Raw genomic sequence first — 25875 nt, forward strand, 5'->3', positions numbered from 1 at the left:
CTGGGAGTCCCTGGATTCCTTCCCCAGGGAAGGAAGCTTCCACTTTCCAGCAGCTTTAGCAGGGGAGGCTCCTCACGCCACAGAGGCCACTGCCCAGGCCAGAGAGGCCAAAGCCCCCAGAGCTGATGGGCACTCCCTGAGAGCTGAGGATGCTGCCAACAGCAGCAGAGCTGGAGGATCCCACGGCGGTGTTCTGGGGGAAGGAGCTGAGGATGGGCCCAGGCAGGGTCACCACCACGGGCGAGGGCTGGATGAAGACGGTGGAGTCCTGGCACTGCCTGACACAGGGCTCATTGCAGCTGCTGCCCAGCGGGGTGGGGCCACAGGGCTGGCACCGGGTGTAGCAGGACATGGCTTGGGGCTGCAGATGCACCTGAGAGAGAAGCGAGGAGCGGACCGTGAGGGGAGTTTTAAGAGCAGCCTCACCACACCAGGAGGGAGATCCTTTCTCTCAGCCCCTATGAGCACCACCATGAAGGCCAAAGCCAGGGACAACCCCTCCCAACCCACAGCTCAGGGGACACCTCAGTCTATATCCAGACTTTCTCCACAACACATCTCCCCTCTCCCAAGCAGCCTCAAGACACAGCAGGGAACAAGGACAGACATATCTGATCAGAAATCCCAGAGAATTACAAGGGGGAAGAGAAAAGGAAGGAGAAAGAGCACAAGGAGAACCCAGAGGAAGACAAGAAAGGGCTCAAAACTCACCTTGTTCCCAACAAGATGGAGCTGAAGGAGTGGATGGGAGAGTGAGGAGAAGATGCTGCTTTTATACTGCTCCTGCACCGCCCCAGGCCCACAGGCACTGCACAGGGCAGTAATTTTCCTACTCACTCATCTCCAAAGCAGACTGTCCTCCCAAATGCCCCAGGTTGTGCTCTGGTTTCTGTCAACGCTGCCATTTCATTTCCCCATTGCTGACATGGCCATTAGGCCACAGAGGATCTTTTGAAGTGTTGGCATGAGAGGCCTGAGGCTTTCCCGAGCACCATCACGTCAGTACAGGCAGAAGATGTGCCCCCACGTGCTCCAGAGGGCTGTGGCTGTGGGCAAGTATGTGGGGAGTGTTTTTACAAACTCCTGTGTGGAAACATGGTCGTTCCTTCCCACCAAACAATCCCCTCCTGAGCACCTGAAGTCTTCCCTCAGTGTGGGCGTGCTGCATCCCTGTCCCTTCTGCTGCCTCCCTGCTCAGGCCACAGCTCACTGGGCATTGCCTCTCTGGGCAGGTTTGGTGCATTGCTGGTTTCAAATGGCTTTGCCCAAGGAAATCTCCTTCAGGGAAGACATCTCCTGGTTGATTTGGCACAGTTGTCTCCTCTCATTGCCATCTCCGGGGGACCCCAGCCTGTGCTGTCCACAGGCTTGTGGAAGGAGGTTGTTGTCCTCCCTAATCCTGTGATTCCTGAAGAAGTTCTTTAGGGTTGGGCCTCACTGTCCTCTCTGTCAGAGGGGTTTGTTGGCTCCCAAGATATCACCATGTTCTTCCCTCTCTCCTCACCCCACAACACAATTTCCTGCATGTTTTGTACCAAAATCTGCAGGACACACAAGCACAGGCCACCTTTTCAATACACATTGTCAATCCTGCAAGAATCTCTGACCTGTGAGGGAGCTGCCAAGCATCCCTTTTCCCTGGGCTAGGATGGAGCTGCCCCTGCTGGAGGGGGACTCAGCCCTGCCTTGGACAGCCCTGCAGACATCACACCCTCCTGCCTTGGCCTCACACCAAAAGGCTGACACACAGCCAACCCAAAATTAGAGCATGACTTGCCACTGGTAGGGAGAGTCTCTCCCTGGAAATTTGCCTACTGAAGGCATTCCCTTGCCCTCTGGGATGCATCCCAGCTGCCTCCATGTCTGCAGGGCAGGGCAGTGCATCAGTCCATGGTGTATTTTGAGAGCAGGTTTTGTAGCCAGGGCTTTTCTGAGCACATCCCCTCCCTGAGCATCCCCAGGCATGTGGCACTGCAGGGTCCTGCCAGGCCTCAGGATCCTGCCAGGCCTCAATCCTTTGGGCAACTCCACTTCTTTTCCAGGACAGCCATCTTCAAGCACAGGCCTGTCCCCACACCCCAGCAGGCAACCCCAAAGTGTCACAGACATCTTCTTATGAAAAATCCTTTCCTTAGGATTTTTCCCTCCTGAGAAGCTGAGAGGCCTCAGGAACAAAATGTAACCAATGGTTATCTGCTGCTGTGGAATGCACCAGGTGCATCTGGGATTTGGCTCATGTGGTTGTTTGTAATTAATGACCAATCACAGCCCAGCTGGCTCAGACCCTCTGTCCGAGACACAAACCTTTGTTATCATTCCTTTTCTATTCTTAGCTTAGCTAGCCTTCTGATGAAACCTTTTCTTCTATTCTTCTAGTATAGTTTTAATGTAATATATAAAATAATAAATCAAGCCTTCTGTAACATGGAGTCAGATCTCCTTCTCTTCCCTCATTCAAAAACCCCAGAGAACACCATCACACCAAAGGCCATTGCCCTCAGCCTGACCAGCTTGGCAGCACTGGGGTGTTCTCAGCACTGACAGTGAGTTTTGAAAAAGTGGGGAGGATTTTGTGCGTCCCCCAGGTCAGGGTGCAGCCAAAATGCATCATGGGGTGAGGAGAGGGGAGAAAGAGAGTGATGTCCCAAGAGCCAATATATCCCTGAGGTGGTGAGAGCTGAGGCACCTGAGCCCACAGGATTTGTTGGGTGATCAAGAGGTTTTTGATAGGACAGTGCTCTCCTTCCACAAGCCTGCTGACAGCACAGGTTGGGGTGCCCCAGAGATGGCAGTGAGAAGAGACAATTCTGCCAAATAAACCAGGAGAAGTCTTCCCTGAAGGAGAAGATTTCCTTGGGCAAAGCCATTTGAAACCAGCACCAAACCTCCCAGAGAGGCAATGCTCAGTGAAAAAGGGATGCTTAGCAGCTCCCTCACAGGTCAGGGATTCTTGCAGCATTGACAATGTGTTTTGAAAAAGTGTCCTGTGCTTGTGTGTCCTGCAGATTTTGGTACAAAACATGCAGGAAATTGCCAACAGACGCCTCTGACAGAGAGGACAGTGAGGCCCAGCCCTAAAGAACTTCTTCAGGAATCACAGGATTAGGGAGGACAACAACCTCCTTCCACAAGCCTGTGGACAGCACAGGCTGGGGTCCCCCGGAGATGGCAATGAGAGGAGACAACTGTGCCAAATCAACCAGGAGATGTCTTCCCTGAAGGAGATTTCCTTGGGCAAAGCCATTTGAAACCAGCAATGCACCAAACCTGCCCAGAGAGGCAATGCCCAGTGAGCTGTGGCCTGAGCAGGGAGGCAGCAGAAGGGACAGGGATGCAGCACGCCCACACTGAGGGAAGACTTCAGGTGCTCAGGAGGGGATTGTTTGGTGGGAAGGAACGACCATGTTTCCACACAGGAGTTTGTAAAAACACTCCCCACATACTTGCCCACAGCCACAGCCCTCTGGAGCACGTGGGGGCACATCTTCTGCCTGTACTGACGTGATGGTGCTCAGGAAAGCCTCAGGCCTCTCATGCCAACACTTCAAAAGATCCTCTGTGGCCTAATGGCCATGTCAGCAATGGGGAAATGAAATGGCAGCGTTGACAGAAACCAGAGCACAACCTGGGGCATTTGGGAGGACAGTCTGCTTTGGAGATGAGTGAGTAGGAAAATTACTGCCCTGTGCAGTGCCTGTGGGCCTGGGGCGGTGCAGGAGCAGTATAAAAGCAGCATCTTCTCCTCACTCTCCCATCCACTCCTTCAGCTCCATCTTGTTGGGAACAAGGTGAGTTTTGAGCCCTTTCTTGTCTTCCTCTGGGTTCTCCTTGTGCTCTTTCTCCTTCCTTTTCTCTTCCCCCTTGTAATTCTCTGGGATTTCTGATCAGATATGTCTGTCCTTGTTCCCTGCTGTGTCTTGAGGCTGCTTGGGAGAGGGGAGATGTGTTGTGGAGAAAGTCTGGATATAGACTGAGGTGTCCCCTGAGCTGTGGGTTGGGAGGGGTTGTCCCTGGCTTTGGCCTTCATGGTGGTGCTCATAGGGGCTGAGAGAAAGGATCTCCCTCCTGGTGTGGTGAGGCTGCTCTTAAAACTCCCCTCACGGTCCGCTCCTCTCTTCTCTCTCAGGTGCATCTGCAGCCCCAAGCCATGTCCTGCTACACCCGGTGCCAGCCCTGTGGCCCCACCCCGCTGGGCAGCAGCTGCAATGAGCCCTGTGTCAGGCAGTGCCAGGACTCCACCGTCTTCATCCAGCCCTCGCCCGTGGTGGTGACCCTGCCTGGGCCCATCCTCAGCTCCTTCCCCCAGAACACCGCCGTGGGATCCTCCAGCTCTGCTGCTGTTGGCAGCATCCTCAGCTCTCAGGGAGTGCCCATCAGCTCTGGGGGCTTTGGCCTCTCTGGCCTGGGCAGTGGCCTCTGTGGCGTGAGGAGCCTCCCCTGCTGAAGCTGCTCCCTGCACTGTGGCCTCCGCCTGGATCCCCCTCTCCTCCCTCTTTTGACTCATTAAATTCTGCATCATCCCAGCCTGTCCCTCTGTGTCATCCTTTGCCCAAGGCAGAGATGTTGCCCCAGGGGTGTTTTTGGGGGTGTTGTTGGGCCTGGTTTTGCACTGGCTGTCAACACAGGCTGGTATTGGGAGTGCTCAGTGTGACTGAGGGACCCTCTGGGTGCTGTTTCTCTGCCTCTTTGGATGAGGATAGAATTTCTCTACCTTTTCCGGTGGTAAACATCCACTTTGTTTGCGCTTCTTTTCCTTTCTCAGCTCAACACCGTGACACAAATACTCGGCAGTGAATGTGTTACTGCCCAGACAGAGGTACTGGATTCCCATCAGACTCCAGCAGATCCCATGGATCTGAAAGGTTTCTGAAAGAGAGGGACAGAGGGCATTTGGCTGCCTTCTCACAGACCCCTGTTATCATGGGAGCACAGAATGCGTCTGGGTGGAAGAGACCATTAAGGTTTATGTAGTCCAACTCTTTTGCCATGACACAAACATCCTTCACTGCGTCACATAAGGTTGGAGCAAACCTGACCTTGAACCCTTCCCAAGATGGGACACCCCATCATTTTCTAGGCAACATTTCCAAGTCTCTTATTACACTCATCACAGTAAAATTCTACCTTATGTCCCTTCTGTATTTATCCTATTTCAATTTAAAACTCTTGCTTTTTGTCCAATAACTACAGGCCTTGAGTAAACATCTCTCTCCAACTTCTTCATTCATCCCCTTTACATATCAAAGGGTGTCCCCAGAGCCTGCTCTTCTCCTGCCTGAAAGACTCAAGTCCCTTAGCCTTTCTCCATGGTAGGGGCAATGCATCTGTTGTGATCATTTCTGCAGCCCTTGTCTGGAGCTGCTCTAACAGGTCCATGCCTACTTTGAATTAAGGACTCAGGACTGGATTCAGAGTTCCAGGTGGGGTTTAAGAAGAGCAGATAAAGAGGAGAATCTCCTCCTTTTACCTGCTGGCCGTGTTTCTGTTTGTGCAACCCTGAACTTGATGGAATTTCTGATCTGCAAACACACATTGCTGATTCATGTCCACTTTTCAATCTCCAGTGTCCCCATGCCTTCCTTAAAGGTCTGCTCTCAGTCCTTTCTTCTCCCAGGCTGTTCTGATATTGTGGATTTCCAGAATGCAACTTTCCTGGGAGAGTTTTTGGGGACAGGGAGGCAGGGAGAGGCATCAGGTGTGGGCTGAGAGTCTCCAAGGGCTGTGCAGGAGCAGCTGAGGGAGGGGAATGGCTGAACTGCTGCAGGATGCAGGTGGGCACTGTGACACACACCCTCAGAGAGTCCAGATTTAAAGTTGTTGCTGTTGAGATGGTCACAACACACAGGAGAACACCATGCACTTCAGAAGGCTTCTCACTATTTATTTTAACAGCTTCCTGTCTTTTATACCTTCTCACAAAGTTTATACCTATTAATTGGCTCCAATAAATCAACAGAATGTTCATTGGTGCAGGGAGGTCTCCACCACTGTTTTCCACCAATATCCAACTGCAAGGCCGCCCTGTTTATCTTTTCTTCTCCTTGATTTCTATGTCAATGACCTTGCTAGAACTCCTTTCAGGGCCAGAGGTGACTGTTACCAGCTCCTCTTCTTCAGCTAAGTAACTCTCTCTGGCTAACAGACCAGCTGTCAGCCCCTTCCACATGAAGTTGTCTTTGTAGCAGCCAACCCTGACACATGGCTCAGTGTGGAAGATCAGACAGCTACAGAAGCTGAGCTGGGCAGTGCCACCAACCTTTTGGCCCTGGTACAGTGAAAACTGAGGGAGAGATAAACTCAAGGCAAGAACAGAAGGGAAGACATCATGTCTGGTCACTCTGACCCTCTGACACTGACCACTCTGATGAGGGAAGATTAACAAGGACTTTGCTGGTGAAAGAGGTAACAAGGACATTACTAGTGTGAGAATGATAATCCAGAAGATTGTGTTTCTAAAGGAACTGGGACAAAGGGGTCTGAGTGGAAGATTTTGTACGAATGAAGTGACCTACAAATAGTGGTGAGCTTGTGTAATTAGCTGGCTTTGCTCTGCTGGCATCAGTTCATGTCTGTGAATCCCCACAGTTCAGTCTCTGAAAAGGATGAGGTGCTTTTGTGGTAACACCATCAAAACAGGTGGAACTTCTAGGAGTGTTCCTGGACACCAAGGATTATTATCAACATCCTGGGCTATTGGAGCACAACTGTGAACAGGACATTAATGGGAGCAAAGATCCCACTCTGCTCAGCACTCCACAGATGGCATCAAGCATGCTGTGCTGCCTACTGCACTGTAACTCAAAAAGATCTCCAGCAGGAGAAGTGAAATACATGAAGATTGACCAGGGTGGTGAGAGAAGTGGGACATTTACTTGTGGATGAGAGGCTGAGGACACAGGCTTGCTGACAACAGGAGAAAACTTGAAAGATTTGTTGGGAGAACTAAAAGTATTTTTGGAGTACTGGTGGTCATTGAACTGTGTGGGGTAATTCTTGTAGATAGAGACAGGCAGAGTAAATTAGAAAGGTGACACTAAATATGAGTAATCAATCCTATGTTAACACAATGAATGTGATTTTGACAACCATGACAGGACCACTTCCAACAACACCCTCCCAGAACCACACAGCAACACCTCTCTTGCTGGACATGTTGGGTGAGCATGTGCAGGGGAAAGGATGACACAGAGGCACAGGCTGAGATGCAGCAGAGCTTTAATGAGTCAAAAGGTGAGAAAGAAGTCACTCTGAGTGGTAGATAGAGCACTGATGCTCTATCCCTGGGCTGGTTCCATCCTGGCAGTCCCTGGATTCCTTCCCCAGGGAAGGAAGCTTCCAGCCTCCAGCAGTTTCAGCAGGGGAGGCCACAGAGGCCACTGCCCAGGCCAGAGAGGCCAAAGCCCCCAGAGCTGATGGGCACTCCCTGAGAGCTGAGGATGCTGCCAACAGCAGCAGAGCTGGAGGATCCCACGGCGGTGTTCTGGGGGAAGGAGCTGAGGATGGGCCCAGGCAGGGTCACCACCACGGGCGAGGGCTGGATGAAGACGGTGGAGTCCTGGCACTGCCTGACACAGGGCTCATTGCAGCTGCTGCCCAGCGGGGTGGGGCCACAGGGCTGGCACCGGGTGTAGCAGGACATGGCTTGGGGCTGCAGGTGCACCTGAGAGAGACAGAAGGGGGAAGCAGAGCAAGGGCTGAGTGAGAGGACTCTGTTCGTCCATCATCTGGAGAAAAGCCAGAAGCGCAAAACTGCGCGATGCTGTTTAGAGACGCCCAGCAGCCTCACTTCCTCCTCAGTTCTAAGGAATCCCCCTAAGGATGACCAAGCCTGGGCTCCTCCACAGCTCAAGTGACAGTTCAGTCAAAACCCAACCTCTTTCCATGAACAACTTCTGCCCCTTCACTCTCCCATAGTAAGGAGTTCTCAGCAACCCACATGGATTTAAAGCACAGAATGTGATCAGAAAGCCCAAAGGAGGAAGAAAAGCAAGGGCTTCAGACTCACCTTGATCCCAAGGAGATGGAGGTGAGAGGAGTGAATGAGAGAGCAAGGAGAAGGTCCCCCTTTTATACAGCTCCTGCAGTGCCCCATTCCCCCAGGCACTGCACTAGGACAGTAATTTTCCAACACATTCACCTCCAAAGCAAAATATCCGCCCTAACGCCACACGCTGTGGTTTGATTTCCATCCAGGCTGCCATTTCATTTCCTCATTTCTGACATGCTTGCTCTGTGCTGCAGCTCCTTCCACGTGTGCCAGGCCAGGCCTGAGCACCCCCGGGATCAGAGGTGTCCCTGCAGGCACAGGAGGTGCCCCCAGGCCGGAGGGTCCCTGCAGGCAGGGGATGCTGGCCCAGGGCAGTGCCTTGCCCCTGGTGGCAGCTGCCTCTGCAGGGACAGCCCTACTGCCACATTTCTCTTCACAGAGAAAAGCAAGGCACAATTCTTCCCAAGGGTTTCTGAGATTCACATTCTCTGAACCTCAGAGAAAGGGAAAACACAATTCTTATCACTTGCTGTGCCTGTGTTTGTTTAAAAGTAGAATGCAATGTGGAGATTTTTTACCCACAGTGATGGTGATTTGTTTCCTTGGCCTGTCTGGGCCAGGTGTGTGTGTGTGTGTCAGGACTGTCACTGACAGTCACAAGATTCTGTGCAGTGTGTGCAGAGTGAGTGCTTGGCAGATTCAGTTTAGATGAAATGTATATAGTATAGTATAATAAAGTCATTAATTAGTCTTCTGATATCAATGGAGTCAGATACATCATTTTCTCTCCCCTTTGTCGGAGTTGCCTTTGATTTACACCCAGTCAGGCATCTGGCAGGATGGAGGCACCTTTCAAGAGTAAAAGAAGTTAGAAAAGCTGGCAGCAGCTTAGGCATCCTGTGGGCAAGGATTAAGAAAGGTTCAGGAAAATCACAGGAAGCCAAGCGGAGCTCTGAGCATAAGGGATGTGCTCAAGAGGTACAAAACCAGGCCACATCAATGAGTGCTGCACTTCCCTGCCCTGCAGGCATGGAGGCAGCTGGGATGCATCCCGGAGGGCAAGAGAATGCCTTCAGTAGGCAAATTTCCAGGGAGGGACTCTCTCTACCTGTGGCGAGTCATGCTCTAATTTTGTGTTGGCTGTGTGTCAGCCTTTTGGTGAAAGGCCAAGGCAGGAGGGTTTGATGTCTACAGGTTTTGTTCCAGGCCAGGATGAGTTCCCCTCCAGCAAGGGCAGCTCCTGCTGTGCTAAGAGAAAACATCTCCAATACTGGGCTGCAGCCAAGCCCAGAACTCCAAACAGCCACACTCACACCTTGCCCTCAGCAGGACCTTACTGTCTGCCAAAGAAGGTGGAAATCACCATTTTTCCCTGGTCCCATGATCCCTTCCTTCCAGAGACACCTCCAGCACATCTTCTGCCTGTGCTGATCTATCCCTGCCTGGGAAATCCTTCAGTCTTTCATCTCAATACTTGAAAGGAATCCTTGGATGCCTAATGATCACGTCAGGAATGAGGCAAACAAATGGCAGTGTTGATGGAAATAAAAGCACAGCCTGTGGTGTTAGGGAAGATATTTTGCTTTGGAGGTGAGTCTGTAGGAAAATTACTACCTTTGTGCAGTGACTGTGGGCCTGGGGCAGTGCAGGGGCAATATAAGAGAGAGCTCATCCTAACTCTCTCATCCACTCCTCTTGCCTCAGTCCACTTGGGATCAAGTGAGTTGGGTCACTTTTCTCCTCTCCTTCCTCCTCCTCCTCCTGTTTTCCAGTGCATACCTGTCACTTGGTCCTTTGCTGCATCATGGGGCTGCTCTGTGAGAGGTGGAATGTGAGAGAGGGTCGCATGGAGGGAGGCTGGGGCTTTGCTGAAGTGAGTGATAGTCTGGGCAGGAACATTCTGAGATTGGTTGCTCTTGGCAGGGACCTGTGGGCTAAACCTTATCACTCTCTAAAATTTCCTGAAAGGTAGCTCTGCTCAGGTGGGGTTGGGCTCTTTCTGCAGGCAGCACTGACAGAATGAGAGGTCACAGTCTCAAGGTTCATCAAGGGAAATATAGGTTGGATAATAGGAAAAGTTTTTCACACAAAAGTGAAAACCCTTTATCACAAAGGATGATAAAGTTCTGGAATAGTCTGCCTGGGGAGGTGGTGGAGTCACCATCCCTGGATGTGTTTAACAAAGCCTCGATGTTGGACTGGGGGCCAGGGTTTAGTTGAGGTGTTGGGGCTGGGTTGGATTCGATGATCTTGAAGGTCTCTTCCAACCTGCTGATTCTGTGAATTCTGTGAAATGTGAGGAAAAACCCGTGGGCATCCCTGCATCTCCAGCTTGGATGGAGCCACGGTGTGGTGAGGCTGCACTTCAAACACCTCTCATGCTCTGCTCCTCTCTTCTCTCTCTCTCAGGTGCATCTGCAGCCCCAAGCCATGTCCTGCTACACCCGGTGCCAGCCCTGTGGCCCCACCCCGCTGGGCAGCAGCTGCAATGAGCCCTGTGTCAGGCAGTGCCAGGACTCCACTGTGGCCATCCAGCCCTCGCCCGTGGTGGTGACCCTGCCCGGGCCCATCCTCAGCTCCTTCCCCCAGAACACCGCCGTGGGATCCTCCAGCTCTGCTGCTGTTGGCAGCATCCTCAGCTCTCAGGGAGTGCCCATCAGCTCTGGGGGCTTTGGCCTCTCTGGCCTGGGCAGTGGCCTCTGTGGCAGGAGATGCTTCCCCTGCTAAAGGTGCTGGTGATGATTCCAGGGTGTGAACCTAAGGACTCAGCAGGATGGTTCTTCACTGGGGATGGAGCGTCAGCTTGTTGCTTCCTGAGGGGCTGAGCAAGCCCAGCAGCCCTTGCAGAAGGACTCTTGGCAAGCACAGCCCAGGCCTGCCTCTGTCCCCTGCCACTCTCTCCTTTCCCTCCTGTGTCCTTTTTCCCTTGTGCTCCCTGGGGCTGTGAGTCCCACTCAGCCATCCTGGGGAGCACCTGCTGGCCCTGCTCCCTCTCTGGATCAGGCAGGTGGAACCTGCTGGGGCACAGATTCCCTTCTGTCCCTCATGCTCTCTGCACTGGGACCTCCAGAGGGACCAAGCTTGTTTCTGTGTTTTGTCTCATTAAATTTCTGCTGCATCCCGGCCCATGTGTCTGTGTCATTCTTTCCTCTGCAGGTTCTTTCTCAATATGCCCAGGGGAAAATATGTTTTTAAGAGCTGTTTTTGTGGGGGTTTGCTTGGGATGAATATGCAGTGATGGATAATTGTGACTGTGTTCACGGGGTCTTAGGATGAGGGAAGAGACAAGGATCTGACTCCATGTTACAGAAGGCTTGATTTATTATTTTATGACATAAATTATATTAAAACTATACTAAAAGAATAGAAGAAAGGATTTCATCAGAAGGCTGGCTAAGAATAGAAAAAGAAAGAATGAATAACAAAGGCTTGTGTCTCAGACAGAGAGTCCAAGCCAGCTGACTGTGATTGGCCATTAATTAGAAACAACCACATGAGCCCAATCCCAGATGCACCTGTTGCATTCCACAGCAGCAGATAATCAATGTTTACATTTTGTTCCTGAGGCCTCTCAGCTTCTCAGGAGAAAAAATCCTAAGGAAAGGATTTTTCAGAAAATATAATGGCTACAGATAATAGCATTGTGTAGGTTTTACACAAGATGGAGTTCAATTTCACCAAATTAACCCTGCTATGAATTCTTTGCAGTTGGAGCTAGAATGGTGCTGATAACTGAAATATTTTGGGTTTTTCTGGGCAGTGCTTGCCCAGCATCAACCCTGTCTCTCCACCCTCCTCTGCATAAGGTCATGGAGGTGGATGTGGTCAAGAGGCTGGGAGAGGACATAGCCAGGCTGCCTGACCCATGCTGACCAAAGGGATTTTTGATACCATGAGACATCATGGTCAGCAAAAAATGCTGAGAGAAAGGAAGGGGCTGGCAGGGGAGCATTTATTAATGGATTGTTTGTCAAGGAAGAAACTGCTAAGTGTACTAGTCCCTGCTTCCCAGGAGAGGCTGGACATTGACAGCTGATGGAAGATGATAATAAAACTATTTTTTTTCCTGTGTTTTTGCAGTGTTTCCTTGCTTTTCTTCATTAAACTACCTTTATCTCCATACACAGTATATTAATTTTATCTTCTCCCACCATACTCTTTGAGGAGAGGGAGTGATTGAATATTTTGATGGGCACCTGAGGGCCAGGAAAGATGAGACTGTGCAGGGGATGAGCAATTAAACCTCTCCATTCTCATCCATGAGTGATGCAGGTTGTTTTGTTGTGCGGGCTCACAAAGTCCTTTTTCATCTTAGTGTGAGGTGTTGAAAAATACTAATTAACTCTATTGACTTAATGTGGTGTTCAAGGTGTCAGGGTGGTGTAAAAAGAGAGAATTTTTTGCTGTGGCAACAGTGAAATTTATCCTGAGGTGGCTGGTGACAGCTTTTAACACAACTCTGGAGCTTGACCAGTACTATCAGAGGACAGGGGTCCAAATCACTTCTGAGAATGTCACCATGCATCTGAACTACATTTAAGAACGCAGCAGTGGAGGCAGACACCCAAATCACACATGAGAACACCAGGGCTGAGGTAGGGACCCAAACAACACCTATGGTAATTGTCCCAGTAGTGGAAAAAAATTGTGGACAAGGAGGTGAATGGGACCATGGCACTGGTGAACTGAGTGAAGGGGAGAAAAGAGAAAAAACCCATGAGCTGTACAAATGCAATCAGCCACCACCTTGCACCATGCTCTCTACTTTGGAGAGACTTGCCTACAGTTTTTGGCTGAGCATGTTCTGTGGCATGGCACAGCTCTTTCATCAATTCATCTGAACCAGTGGGAGGATTTTCCCACTTGATTCTTCTTCCCTGGCACACTGGCAATCCTCGAACCATAACCTGTCATGATTTTGTGGTATTCAGAGTATTCTTCCATTAACTGTCAGTGTCAGTCCTTCAGTGGTGTTTGCAGTCTCTGGCAGCAGGGAACATACTTGAATACAGTGGAAAATCCACTTAGGGGTCAAAAAGTGGGAAGATCTGCTGAGGGCTCTCCCTGAGGCTGATGGTGTTTCCCTGAGTGAGTCAGTAGAGCTGCCCTCTGATCCAGCTCAGTGCAGGGCCCCCCCTAACTGGACACTGGCTCAGTGGCTGTTGGAATTCAGGACATCCCTCTGGCTCTCCTGGATTGCCCAAACCCCTGCCAGGGGGCTGAGAGACCTTGGCACAGAGCCCAAGACACCTGTGACTTGGATTGTGACCCATGGAAAAAATTACCAACCTTATATGAGGATCTGCAAGCCACTAAAGTCTAAGTAGAATAATAGTTAGTTTGTCATGGGGTGAAAAATAGATTTTTTAGGGTTTTTAGAATGGGGGCTCAGGAGGCAAGATGGGGAATCTGGGCGTGTCCAGCCTTTCTCCTTCTTCTTCTTCTTGGCCTCCATCTTCTGCTGTGATGGTGGCACTTTTGGATTGGTTTAGAGTAGAAGCTCACTGTCTAACATAGGTGATAGGTATTGGAAAGTGATCGTAAATAATGTACACGTAGTTTTTAGTATAAAAAGATAACACCAGTGTGCCTCTGTCTGACCTGCTGAACGGACCTCGGCAGGCCAGAGAAAGAATTTTATAGATAAGAAATAATAAACAACCTTGAGAATGAGAACTGAAGAGTTCTGACTCCTTCTTTGACTGCCAGGCTGGGAAAAGAGACTTTGTGACACATCTCAGGGTCACTGTGATCAGCAGAAGTCCCAAGAGTTGGCTGGCACAAGGGTCTCAGCTTTTCTGGGGCACTGACAGACAAATTAAACATTAAGGGTTGAGGAAATCTCCCCTTTTCCCAGGACAGCATCTCTGATGGAGCTCTAGCCAATGAACTGTATTGAATCATTCCATCCAGCCCTAGATAGATAGAGAAATTTGAAAAACAGAGGATCACCCTCTGAGCATAGTCAAAGCTATCCTGTGATAATGGTCCCCATACAAGCATACCCAATAACGCCCCATGTCATTTTGTGAGGGCATGTGCAGGGGAAATGATGACAAAAGGCAATGGCTCAAATGCAGTAGAACTTTAATGAGTCAAAAGATGAAAACTACATAATTATGAGTTAAAGGAGCAACAGAGGCAGACAGGAATCTTCACCAAATAACAGTGGTGGAGATCTCAGAAGATGTCCATCTGCCTGATCCAGAGAGGAGCAGGGCCAGCAGGTGCTCCCCAGGATGGATGTGTGGGGCTCACAGCCCCAGGAAGCACAAGGGAACAAGGAGAGGGAGACAAAAGAGGGGAACAGGGCAGAGGCAGGGCTGGGCTGTGCTTGCCAAGAGTCCTTCTGCAAGGGCTGCTGGGCTTGCTCAGCCCCTCAGGAAGCAACAAGCTGACGCTCCATCCCCAGTGAAGAACCATCCTGCTGAGTCCTTAGGTTCGCACCCTGGAATCATCACCAGCACCTTTAGCAGGGGAAGCATCTCCTGCCACAGAGGCCACTGCCCAGGCCAGAGAGGCCAAAGCCCCCAGAGCTGATGGGCACTCCCTGAGAGCTGAGGATGCTGCCAACAGCAGCAGAGGTGGAGGATCCCACGGCGGTGTTCTGGGGGAAGGAGCTGAGGATGGGCCCAGGCAGGGTCACCACCACGGGCGAGGGCTGGATGGCCACAGTGGAGTCCTGGCACTGCCTGACACAGGGCTCATTGCAGCTGCTGCCCAGCGGGGTGGGGCCACAGGGCTGGCAGGGCTGGCACCGGGTGTAGCAGGACATGGCTTGGGGCTGCAGGTGCACCTGTGACAGAGAAATGAGAGGCAGAACAGAAACTGTGGATGAAGAGCAGTCTTGCACTCCACTAAGAGTGAGATAAGTCACAAGTTGGAGAAAAGAGCTGGGAACTTTGCAGTGAGCTCCACAGGTATCCCATTCCTTTCTGCCCAAAAGAACCCCCTGGACAGCAACCAAGCCCAAAGAGGTTCCTTCCTAGCCCATTGCCATGAGACACAGCCAAGTTTCAGCCTCTGATGATGACAGAACTTCCTCCCCTTCCCTCTCCCATGACAGCAGTTCACAACCCCATGTAGGACTGGGGCAGGTATGAGCTGAGGTGCATTGGAGGAATAGGAAGAGAAAGAGGAGAAAAAGCTTCAGACTCACCTTGTACTGAAGGAGATGGAGGCGAGAGGAGTGGATGAGAGAGTGAGGAGAAGGACCTGCTTTTATACTGCTCCTGCACTGCCCCAGGCCCACAGACATTGCATGACAACAGTAATTTTCCAACAGACTCACCTCAAAACCAAAATGTTCTACCTAGTGGCGCAGGTTGTGTTTTGGTTTCTGTCAACCTGTGCTGCCATTTAATTTCCTCATTTTCAACATTCCTGCTCTGCTTTCATGTGCTGAGATGAGGCACCCAAGGATATTCTTGGTGATGCTGTGTCAGTGAAGTCAGAAGATGTGTTTGAAGTTTGGTGGGGTCCCATGAACACAGGGGATGTTGGCTTGGAGTGAATTGCAATGGTATACAGCTCCCCTTGTAGCAAGAATTTTCATCTGTCTTCCTATTATTGAGCTTTTTTTCTGGAGAGAATGTTTGCCAGTTTGTCTGAGGATGCAGGACTAGGGACAACCAAGGCCTGGCTGGGTTTGAACCAGGCAAAATACATGATGGGCACAAGAAATTCTTCCAGGTAGATGAGAACTGCAAAGGCTGACTGGAGCAGCTTCATTGAGGACGAGGGTTACAGGAAAGGTGGAGGTACTCAAGGGATTCTTGGCCTTGGTTTTAATGGCAGGAATTGCTGTCAAGAGATTGGGCTCCTTGGAAAGTCACCAGCAGGAAAGGTTTACCTGCACAAGGTCCTACTGGGGGAAGAAAAATCTCCTTCTCTCTACAGGCTGGAGATGATTGGATGCCAAAGAGCTTCACAGCAGAGGACAGGGGTTCTGGAGGGCACCATGGGACAGCCCTGGGCCCTTGAGGAAATGGCATCTGACAATATCCTGGGCTGCTCAGGAAGAGGGTGTCTTTCAGATGATGGAAGTGTAGAGAAAGAGGAGACAATGCCTCTCTCAGTCTTTACCTACAAGATCTCCCAGGCTGCTGCATCCCCTAAAAGAGTTCTGAGAAGGTGGGAGAGCCTTCCCAGCAGTGAATGGGTGTCAACAAAAAGACTGTTTGACAAGGGTCAACCAGCGAAAGCCTGCTAATGCATTCTGGGTCATGGCTCCTGTAAAGTGAGTTATTGACTGTCTGGAGAACTGGGCCACAGGGGCCCTCTGGCATTCAAGAAGAACAAACAGCAAGATCTGCACTTGGAAATGAAAAACCTCTTCCAGCAGTATGGGCTGGAAACTGAACTATGCTACAGTCCTAGAGCCTCAGCTCTCTTTTCTCTTGTGAGAGATGCCTTGGGGAGAGGCTTGGAGGGTGCAGTGGATGCACAAGCCTCGTCCTCCTGGCCAAAGAGACCATGCTGTGTTGAGGAGCTCTCCTGAATGCTCTGTGGAGGGATAGGAGGGGTTGCAGAAAAAAATATCCTCACTGGTTGGGACTCATCAATGGTTCCATGTGTAGGAATGTGCCCACTGTTGATGGAGTGACAAAACTATCTTTTAGTCCCTTAAAAAGGAAAGAAGCCCAGAAGTTTCTCTTCTCAATTGGGTAAAAAGACATTTTATAGGCCTAGGGGACTTCACCTCAAACTTAAGGATAGCCAATTGGACAGGAGCCAAAAAGTCCCACCTAAGCAATTAACTAGAAAAAGAAGAGCACAAAGAAACTTATGGCTTTTGTGAGGTGTTTTTCCAGGAGCAAGAACCTCTTGCACATGGATCAGTTTTTCTCTGTAAGGAGTTTGTTATTTTGCCTTTTAATAAAACCTTTTTGTTTCCAACACTGCAACAGAAGCCACGCTGCTGATTTTATGTCTCCAAAGGTAGCTGAGCTATCCTGGGTGAGTAATAGACCTCCAAGAGGTTATGAGACCTGGCTTGAGGAGGCAACTATTCCTCCTGTGCATTGAGAATTCTCTTGGCATCTGTGCTTCAGCACACCTTGTTTACCATGCCCAAAAAGACTTGCTTGGAGAGCAACCCAGCAGCCCTTGGGGAAGCAGGAACTTGTCCAGCTCCCTAATAAATGGGAGCTGTCAGTGACAACCCCTGCAGTGCCATGCACCTCAGAACACTGAGGGAGGGGATGTGCTCAGAAAAGCCCTGGCTACAAAACCTGCTCTCAAACCACATCAAGGAGTGATGCACTTCCCTGCCCTGCAGGCATGGAGGCAGCTGGGATGCATCCCAGAGGGCAAGGGAATGCCTTCAGTAGGCAAATTTCCAGGGAGAGACTCTCCCTACCAGTGGCAAGTCACGCTCTAATTTTGGGTTGGCTGTGTGTCAGCCTTTTGGTGTGAGGCCAAGGCAGGAGGGTGTGATGTCTGCAGACCCATGTCCCTTGCAGGGACACGACTGCCCTCCAGCAAGGGCAGATCCATCCATAACCCAGGAAAGGTGGTGCAGGCACTGGGCTGAACCCAAGTACAGAGCTTCAGGCAGCCACGACAGCCATTGCTGACAGCATGAGCTTCTTGCCAACACTCCCACTGCTTCAGGGGCTCACAGGACAGTCAACATGTTTTGCAAAAGTCTCTCATGCTGCTCAGGGTTTAAGGCATGCTGCCAAAGCTCATGGCACTGTGAGGAGAATGGGACAAACAAGGTGCTGTGCCAAGCCCCAACACACCCCTCATGTAGTGAGGGGAGACTCTACCAGAACTGTAATCATGGTCCTTAGGAAGGATGACATTTGCTTTCTTCATGGTGACTGAAGGCAGTGATTTGAGACCCCCAGAAACTGCCATGAGAGGGGATGACTCTTCCAAGTAAATCTGTAAAGGATAGAGGGAGAAGTATAAGTCATGTCATTAGTCACAGGAGCCTTTGGGTACCCAGGACAGACTCCTGCACTGGCAGGGGGAGAGTCAAACCTTTCTGTAATGGGGTTTGAAAGGAACATCACCAGATTCCCCAGTTCCATGTCCTACATCTGCACAGACCCCTCCTGCACCTGAGGGTACATCTTCTGGTGACAGGGGCATGATCCATCTTGGGAAATCATTGGAGCTGTCATCCTGGAACTTGAAAGGAGCCTACATAGCATAATGGGCACGTCAGAAACGAGGAAATGCACTGGCAATGGTGATGGAAAACAAAACACAACCTGGGGCATTAGGTGGGATGTTTTGCTTTGAAGATGAGTCTGTTGGAAAATTACTGTCCTCATGCAGTGACTGGGGGCCTGGGGCAGCACAGGAGCAGTATAAAAGCTGTTCCATCTCCCCACTGTCTCATCCACTCCTCTCCAGTCTCCTTGGGAACAAGGTAAGTGTGAAGCTCTTTATTCTTCTTTTATTCATTCTCACCATTGTGCTTCCATGAGGTTTTTCAGCACAAAGCTGTCTCTTTGTCCTATACCTGATTCTGGGGTCCTTGCTTTCTATACCATTCCCTTGCTTTCTATGGGACAGGGAAACACGCAAAAGGGGTGACATGGAGAGAGCCTGGAGCTCAGTTAGGTGTCTCCTGTGGTGTGGGCTGGAAAGGGATCTCCCAGAGCTTGGTTGTGTTTTGCAGGTCTATTTTGGGCTTTGGAGAACTGTAGAAACCCAAGGCACCCAGGCAATATTTCTCTGCCTGCTCTGGGGTGCCCTGGTCCCCAGGGGAGCACTGACTTTGACCCTCATTCATGGAGAAAACTAAACTTCAAGATAGACTGGAATCCACAAAAGTGTGAAATAGATTATAGAGAGCAGTGTAGGTGTATCACTTGGTGAGAAATTGAGGTTTTGGGATTTTTAGTATGTTGTGGATGGAAGCAAGATGGAGGGCACAGGGTGTCGTCCTGGGTTTTTCTTCATGCTTCTTCTTCCTTCTTCTTCATGGGTTTGGGTGGCATTTTGTAATTGGGCAGAAGAGTCCACACTGGGGGCTCTTTGGGGTCAGTTATTGGGTTAAAAGGGAAAATAATCTAAATGTCTGTCACTCTTGCACCAGGATTGGGGCAGGAACAGGCGAGAGGCAGGATGGTAGAAAAGGCAAAGAAGGTTTTATTTGAAAGAACCGCATGGTTTTTATAGAGTGGTATGATAGATTCTGTTCTATTGGCTAACTAACAGAAACATCTTTCTCACGCACTGTCCTTGAGAGGAACAGAAAAATAAAGTAGAAAAACACCACCTTCCAATTGTTTATAGTCAACAAGTTATCACATCTTTCCAGCTCCCTAAAACTTCTCACAAGCCGCTGTGAGAAACGCTCGCCATTTCTCTCTCTCTGTCCCATGGCATCCACAGGTGTCAGTTCTTAATTGGATAGTTTAGTCTTAAAAGACCTTGTAACAAGAGATTGTTGGCTATTTTGTGCCTTCTAATGAAAAGCTGCCCAAATCACAGCAGTGAGACTGTTGTACTGATAAGAAATAATAAACTCTTGAGTCTGAACATGAACTACTGTCCCAAGTGCGTTCAGTCCAGACTCAGAAAAATGGATGACTGGGACCCCCACAGAGAAGGAGAAGCTTGTGGGCCTCCCTATGGTCCTTCCAGCTTTTTGTGTGAGCTGTCTTCTCTCCCTTGTGATGGTGTTACAGGCTTCTACTCACTTGTGCTTTTCTACCACCCTTCTCTCTCTCTCAGGTGCATCTGCAGCCCCAAGCCATGTCCTGCTACACCCGGTGCCAGCCCTGCCAGCCCTGTGGCCCCACCCCGCTGGGCAGCAGCTGCAATGAGCCCTGTGTCAGGCAGTGCCAGGACTCCACTGTGGCCATCCAGCCCTCGCCCGTGGTGGTGACCCTGCCTGGGCCCATCCTCAGCTCCTTCCCCCAGAACACCGCCGTGGGATCCTCCACCTCTGCTGCTGTTGGCAGCATCCTCAGCTCTCAGGGAGTGCCCATCAGCTCTGGGGGCTTTGGCCTCTCTGGCCTGGGCAGTGGCCTCTGTGGCAGGAGATGCTTCCCCTGCTAAAGGTGCTGGTGATGATTCCAGGGTGCGAACCTAAGGACTCAGCAGGATGGTTCTTCACTGGGGATGGAGCGGCAGCTTGTTGCTTCCTGAGGGGCTGAGCAAGCCCAGCAGCCCTTGCAGAAGGACTCTTGGCAAGCACAGCCCAGCCCTGCCTCTGTCCCCTGCCACTCTCTCCTTTCCCTCCTGTGTCCTTGTTCCCTTGTGCTCCCCGGGGCTGTGAGCCCCCCACATCCAGCCAGGGGAGCACCTGCTGGCCCTGCTCCCTCTGTAGGGCAGGCAGACGGACTTCTAGAGGGTTCTCAGCCACAGCCATGGGGCACAATCTCTTATCTGTCCCTCGTGCTCACTTCACCATGACCATCGCTTGAAATGACCTAATTTCCCTCTCTTGACTCATTAAAGTTATGCTGCATTTGAGCCATTGCCTCTGTGTCATTTTTCCTGCAGATGCTCTCCCAAGACAACCAGGGAAAGAGATGTTGCTCAGTCTTTGTTCTGGGAGGTGTTTGGGGATGGCTCTGAAGTGACTGGTAACACAGGCTTGCATCAAGTTTGCTTAGTCAGACACTGGATTAATTTCTGCTTTCTAAATCTTGCAAAACTTGCAGGATGATGACATTGCAGATGCCAAAGGGATTTTATTGCTAATGGCATCCAGGGCCAGCTTTAATCTTTATGGATGGAAAGTTCATATGGAGCACCACTCTTTCTCTAGTGCACCAGGATAACTTGGTCCATATCTGCCAATCCTTTCTATGCCATGAAATTTCCATTTCTTTGTCACTACACACAAAAACTGCATGCCAGAATCCCTTTACTTATGCTTAAACACTCCACCTGGCAGCAATCCCTCCTTTTTTTTTTTTTTGTGGGATAAAAATCTCTGCAAAGACAAAAAAGTTTTTGTCACTGAATTGTTGGACTTAGTGGAGTCTTTAACAGTTTCTTTCAGCCCTTGGAACAGAGCAGTGAGACCAGGTCAATGTAGGCAAGTATAATCTACAAGGATGTGTGGTCTTGGGACATGGAGAGATAAAATTTCCACTACAGAATCTTTTCACCCCTTTGTCCATCCTCTGAAGAGTGGCTGCTGTCAGAAGAAGGTTCATTGACTGGACGTGTCTGGCTGTGGAGGTGAAATAGCAGCTTCACCCAGAGCTCAGCCTTCATTGAATCACTGAATACCCTTGTGGCGTTGTGAGGTCCCCAGGACGAGATGAGAGGCGAGAATTTGACTCCATGTTTCTAGGCTGATTTATTATTCTATGATATTATATTAAAAGAAATTATCTACTAAAACTATACTAAAGAAAGAGAAAGGAGACATCAGAAGGCTAAACAAGAATGAATAATAAAAACCCGTGACTGATGAGGAGAGTCCAACACAGCTGGCTGTGACTGGCCATTAATTAAAAACAATTCACATGTTTGGATAAACAATCTCCAGACCACATTCCAGAGGAGCAAAACATGGAGAAGCTGAGGCTTCTCATCTTCCCAGGAGAAGAAATCCTGGCAAAGGGATTTTTTAGAAAATATCACAGTGACATACCCTGAGCTGGAAGGCACCCACAAGGATCACTGAGTCCAAATCCTGGCCCTGCACAGACACCACAGCCATCCCACCCTGTGCCCCAGAGCATTGTCCAAATGTTCCTTGAGCTCTGGCAGCCTTGGGACTATGACCATTCCCTGGGGAGCCTGTTCAATATCTGACCACTCTCTAGGGAAAGACTCTTTTCCTGATTTCCAAACTAAATCTCCTGCTGAGAAACAGAAGACCCACGCCCACCTTTCTCTCTGGCAGCTAGGGAGAGACAAGGACCACACAGAGGCACAGGCTGGGATGCAGCAAAACTTTAATTAAGAAGAAAAGCAAGCCCTCTGAGTGGGCACCATAGTGCAGGGAGCACCAGGGGGATGTGGAAGACTTGGCCACGAGTCCCTTGGTGCAGTCACAGCTTGGATGGGGCTTAGCCAGTGATCACAGCCCAGAGGAGGACATGAGGGCAAAGACAAAAAAAGAACAGGAGGGAAACAGGCAAGTTAGACAAAAGGCCATGGTTTGAGAGGCCAGGCACAGCTCTTCCCAAATGCCATGGATGCTGAGTGCCTCTAAATGACCATATTCAGTCCATTTCCATCTTCTGGGTTCCGGGGGGTCCTTCTGTGGGGCAGCTTCAGCAGACCCTGTTCCAGTGGCGCCTGGTGATGCAGGAGAGGTCAAGTCCCCTGGAGCTGATGGGCACTCCCTGAGAGCTGAGGATGTTGCCAACAGCAGCAGAGGTGGAGGATCCCACGGTGGTGTTCTGGGGGAAGGAGCTGAGGATGGGCCCAGGCAGGGTCACCACCACGGGCGAGGGCTGGATGAAGACGGTGGAGTCCTGGCACTGCCTGACACAGGGCTCATTGCAGCTGCTGCCCAGCGGGGTGGGGCCACAGGGCTGGAAACAGGGGCTGCAGGGCTGGAAACAGGGGCTGCAGGGCCAGTAGCAAGGGGTGCAGGGCTGGTAGCAGGACATGGCTCGGAGTCACACGTGCACCTGGGAGAGAAGAAAGAGACAAGACGGGGATGATTGAGGAGCCACCTCTGCACCCACCACAAGGGAGCCAAGACACAGCCTGGCCTAGGAGATGCAGCCTGTGCAGGGAGGTGTTTTGCGGAGATAACCCAAAATTCCACAACTTTGTGAAATTTGTAAAGCTGGTATGTTTATTACAGTGCTGGACCATGTGGAGATTACTCTCTTTAAAAGACATGCTACCTCTGGGAACTCCAGGTCCCTTTTTATCCCCCTCTCAAATACATACGAATACAATTTCACAATAGGTTCATACATATTCATTTTTACGAATTTCTGTGACATTTGCCACTAGTTCTTCTTTATCAGAAAGAATTCCTAGGTCAGGTTGGCCTGCTCTCACAGCAGCCTGTCTGTCTCTCTTTATCAGCCTCTGTCTCCCCCCCCACCCCCTTCCTCCCTTCCCTCTTATCTCTGTCCTTCACTGAAGCAGTTTCTCTAAGCCTAGGCTTTGCAGTCAGGCTACATGGCTCTGTTTTCTAACCACAGACTCAAAGATGTACATTTCACCTAAATCAAAATGGATTTCTACTCTGGAGAATTTCTACTCTGTCTCAGAGGACCACACGATTCTTTGCCTACTCCCCACCACTGAGCAAGGACAGACAGGCCCACAAAAGCACTTTCTTAGTCAAGAGAACAAGAGTTCCCCCAGCCCAGACACAGCCCCTTTCCACACCAAAACCTCTCTCCACCTCCCCTCCCCAAACAGGCAGCCTCAAGCCCAGTATAGGACAGAGCCTCCAACTCACTTGCTTCCAAAGGAGAAGAAGAGCAGTGGAGTGGATGAGAGAGTGAAAAGCTGCAATGCCTTTTATACTGGTCCTGCACTGCCCCAGGCCCAGAGGAAGTCTCTCTGGAAACAATAATTTTCTGAGAAGCTCATTTCAAGTGCAAAACACTCCAATTACTGATATGAGCTGTGTTTTGTTTTCCTGCATGGCTGCGTTTCCATTGCCTTCTTTGGCCACACACGTTTCTCCCTGAAGGCTCCATTTTAGGGCTGATCATGGAAGCCCATGGACCTGTGGGACAGCAGCTCATTGGTGCCAGCAGAAGATGAGTCTTGAGTGCCAGAGGCACCGCCTGCAGTCTGGGGACATTGGCTTGGGGCACTCCCATGGGCAGGAAGGGCCCTGAAGCTCCAAGCCCTGGAATGATTGCTCAGATGCTGAAGGGTTAGTGAACGTGTTGATGGGCCACATCCCTTCCTCCCACCCTCCAAAATCTCTGGTTGACACTGGCCATTGCCTTTGCTGTCCCAGCTGTCCCCTCCCTAGTTCTTGTGCCCCACTAACTGGTGGGGCAGTGTGAGAACCAGAAGAGGCCTTGATGTGGTGAAAACACCACTGACCAAAGAGCCTCCACCTGAGCAGCTTTGGGCTTGTGTGGCAAAGGAGACTCAGAGAAACCTCTCGGGTGGGCAGGGCTGGACCATCCTGGGAGAGGACATGATGAGGTTGTTTGTGTTTGTAGGGAACTATCAGAGAGATTCCATGGAGTGTATGAGGACATGATGAGGTTGTTTGTGTTTGTAGGGGACTGTCAGAGAGATTCCATAGGGTGGATGAGGCACAACAAGTGCACCAAGGACTCCTAAGAGCAACATTTAGAGGAAGAGAGACAAGAGAGCAGTGCTGATGACCAAACTGCTAAGGCATGGCCAGTGTCAATCGGAGATTTTGGAGGGTGGGAGGAAGGGATGTGGCCCATCAACACGTTCACTAACCCTTCAGCATCTGAGCAATCATTCCAGGGCTTGGAGCTTCAGGGCCCTTCCTGCCCATGGGAGTGCCCCAAGCCAATGTCCCCAGACTGCAGGCGGTGCCTCTGGCACTCAAGACTCATCTTCTGCTGGCACCAATGAGCTGCTGTCCCACAGGTCCATGGGCTTCCACGATCAGCCCTAAAATGGAGCCTTCAGGGAGAAACGTGTGTGGCCAAAGAAGGCAATGGAAACGCGGCCATGCAGGAAAACAAAACACAGCTCATATCAGTAATTGGAGTGTTTTGCACTTGAAATGAGCTTCTCAGAAAATTATTGTTTCCAGAGAGACTTCCTCTGGGCCTGGGGCAGTGCAGGACCAGTATAAAAGGCATTGCAGCTTTTCACTCTCTCATCCACTCCACTGCTCTTCTTCTCCTTTGGAAGCAAGTGAGTTGGAGGCTCTGTCCTATACTGGGCTTGAGGCTGCCTGTTTGGGGAGGGGAGGTGGAGAGAGGTTTTGGTGTGGAAAGGGGCTGTGTCTGGGCTGGGGGAACTCTTGTTCTCTTGACTAAGAAAGTGCTTTTGTGGGCCTGTCTGTCCTTGCTCAGTGGTGGGGAGTAGGCAAAGAATCGTGTGGTCCTCCCTGCACAGGCTGCATCTCCCAGGCCAGGCTGTGTCTTGGCTCCCTTGTGGTGGGTGGAGAGGTGGCTCCTCAACCATCCCCATCTTGTCTCTTTCTTCTCTCTCAGGTGCATCTGTGACTCCGAGCCATGTCCTGCTACCAGCCCTGCACCCCTTGGTGCCAGCCCTGTGGCCCCACCCCGCTGGGCAGCAGCTGCAATGAGCCCTGTGTCAGGCAGTGCCAGGACTCCACCATCATCATCGAACCCTCCCCTGTTGTGGTGACCCTGCCTGGGCCCATCCTCAGCTCCTTCCCCCAGAACACCACCGTGGGATCCTCCAGCTCTGCTGCTGTTGGCAGCATCCTCAGCTCTGAGGGAGTGCCCATCAACTCTGGGGGCTTTGACCTTTCCTGCATTACCAGGCGCCACTGGAACAGGGTCTGCTGAAGCTGCTGGTGACTGCCCCACAGAAGAACCCCCAGAACCCAGAAGATGGAAATGGACTGAGTGTGGAGATCCTGACCATTGCTTTCAGAGGCACTGAACATCCATGACTCCACCTGCATTGAAGGTGGGGTGTCTGGGCTTTCTGAAACCTTGACTAAATTTCCTGTTTCTCCCGCTCTTCTTTCTCTCTTTTTCTTCTCTGTGATCACTCACTAAGCCTCATCCAAGGTGTGAACCGCACCGTGGCCAAGGGACAGAGTCTCCTTCATCCCTCTGGTGCTCCCTGCACTATGGTGCCCACTCAGGGGGCTTCCCTTCCCTCTTCCAACTCATTAAAGTTTTGCTGCATCCCAGCCTGTGCCTCTGTGTGGTCCTTCTCTCTCCCTGTGTTGTCTCCAGCTGCCAGACAGAAAGGTCTTGCTCTGGAGGTGTTTAGCAGGCACAGATGAGAGCCCTTGGTCTTCCTGGAGTGATGGAAGGGTGAGACACTATAGCAGGATATTC

At 50.8% G+C, this 25875-nt stretch overlaps 6 protein-coding genes and 1 pseudogene across 7 annotated transcripts; 4 read left to right on the plus strand and 3 right to left on the minus strand.

Annotated features, from left to right (window-relative positions):
* Positions 1 to 55: 55 nt before the first annotated feature.
* On the minus strand, positions 56 to 755 carry LOC136567433 (feather keratin 2-like). Its single transcript, XM_066567052.1, has 2 exons — positions 712 to 755; positions 56 to 373 (listed from the first exon to the last, which is right to left on the minus strand). The coding sequence occupies exon 2, from the start codon at positions 350 to 352 to the stop codon at positions 56 to 58; it is 297 nt and encodes a 98-aa protein (XP_066423149.1). The 5' UTR covers positions 353 to 373; positions 712 to 755.
* A 2989-nt stretch (positions 756 to 3744) lies between these two features.
* LOC136567476 (feather keratin 2-like) lies at positions 3745 to 4444 on the plus strand. Its single transcript, XM_066567103.1, has 2 exons — positions 3745 to 3788; positions 4127 to 4444. The coding sequence occupies exon 2, from the start codon at positions 4148 to 4150 to the stop codon at positions 4442 to 4444; it is 297 nt and encodes a 98-aa protein (XP_066423200.1). The 5' UTR covers positions 3745 to 3788; positions 4127 to 4147.
* Positions 4445 to 7351: 2907 nt separating this feature from the next.
* On the minus strand, positions 7352 to 7639 carry LOC136567151 (feather keratin 2-like). The gene has a single exon (XM_066566657.1). It carries the CDS (start codon positions 7637 to 7639, stop codon positions 7352 to 7354), a length of 288 nt encoding a protein of 95 aa, XP_066422754.1.
* Positions 7640 to 10417: 2778 nt separating this feature from the next.
* Positions 10418 to 10714, plus strand: LOC136567475 (feather keratin 1-like). Its single transcript, XM_066567102.1, has one exon. The coding sequence runs from the start codon at positions 10418 to 10420 to the stop codon at positions 10712 to 10714; it is 297 nt and encodes a 98-aa protein (XP_066423199.1).
* A 3742-nt stretch (positions 10715 to 14456) lies between these two features.
* Positions 14457 to 15245, minus strand: LOC136567471 (feather keratin 1-like). 2 transcript variants are annotated; one of them, XM_066567097.1, is made up of 2 exons: positions 15147 to 15245; positions 14457 to 14783 (listed from the first exon to the last, which is right to left on the minus strand). In XM_066567097.1, the coding sequence occupies exons 1-2, from the start codon at positions 15243 to 15245 to the stop codon at positions 14457 to 14459; spliced, it is 426 nt and encodes a 141-aa protein (XP_066423194.1). The 2 variants fall into 2 exon arrangements, with proteins under 2 accessions (XP_066423194.1, XP_066423195.1); XM_066567098.1 differs by having other exon boundaries at positions 14457 to 14771; positions 15154 to 15219.
* Positions 15246 to 19705: 4460 nt separating this feature from the next.
* On the plus strand, positions 19706 to 20011 carry LOC136567474 (feather keratin 1-like). Its single transcript, XM_066567101.1, has one exon. It carries the CDS (start codon positions 19706 to 19708, stop codon positions 20009 to 20011), a length of 306 nt encoding a protein of 101 aa, XP_066423198.1.
* Positions 20012 to 24614: 4603 nt separating this feature from the next.
* Positions 24615 to 25371, plus strand: LOC136567470 (feather keratin Cos1-1/Cos1-3/Cos2-1-like; annotated as a pseudogene).
* The last annotated feature ends 504 nt before the right edge of the window (positions 25372 to 25875 follow it).

The sequence above is a fragment of the Molothrus aeneus genome, chromosome 28 (genome assembly GCF_037042795.1).
Source record: "Molothrus aeneus isolate 106 chromosome 28, BPBGC_Maene_1.0, whole genome shotgun sequence".
NCBI classification, from domain to species: domain Eukaryota; kingdom Metazoa; phylum Chordata; class Aves; order Passeriformes; family Icteridae; genus Molothrus; species Molothrus aeneus.

Coding starts and splice junctions, on each gene's coding strand:
- LOC136567471 (XM_066567097.1), bottom strand. CDS start 15,245: ATGTCTGTGGGCCTGGGGCAGTGCAGGAGCAGTATAAAAGCAGGTCCT. Junction 14,784..15,146: donor TCCATCTCCTTCAGTACAAG/GTGAGTCTGAAG, acceptor TCTCTGTCACAG/GTGCACCTGCAGCCCCAAGC.
- LOC136567476 (XM_066567103.1), top strand. CDS start 4,148: ATGTCCTGCTACACCCGGTGCCAGCCCTGTGGCCCCACCCCGCTGGGC.
- LOC136567151 (XM_066566657.1), bottom strand. CDS start 7,639: ATGTCCTGCTACACCCGGTGCCAGCCCTGTGGCCCCACCCCGCTGGGC.
- LOC136567474 (XM_066567101.1), top strand. CDS start 19,706: ATGTCCTGCTACACCCGGTGCCAGCCCTGCCAGCCCTGTGGCCCCACC.
- LOC136567475 (XM_066567102.1), top strand. CDS start 10,418: ATGTCCTGCTACACCCGGTGCCAGCCCTGTGGCCCCACCCCGCTGGGC.
- LOC136567433 (XM_066567052.1), bottom strand. CDS start 352: ATGTCCTGCTACACCCGGTGCCAGCCCTGTGGCCCCACCCCGCTGGGC.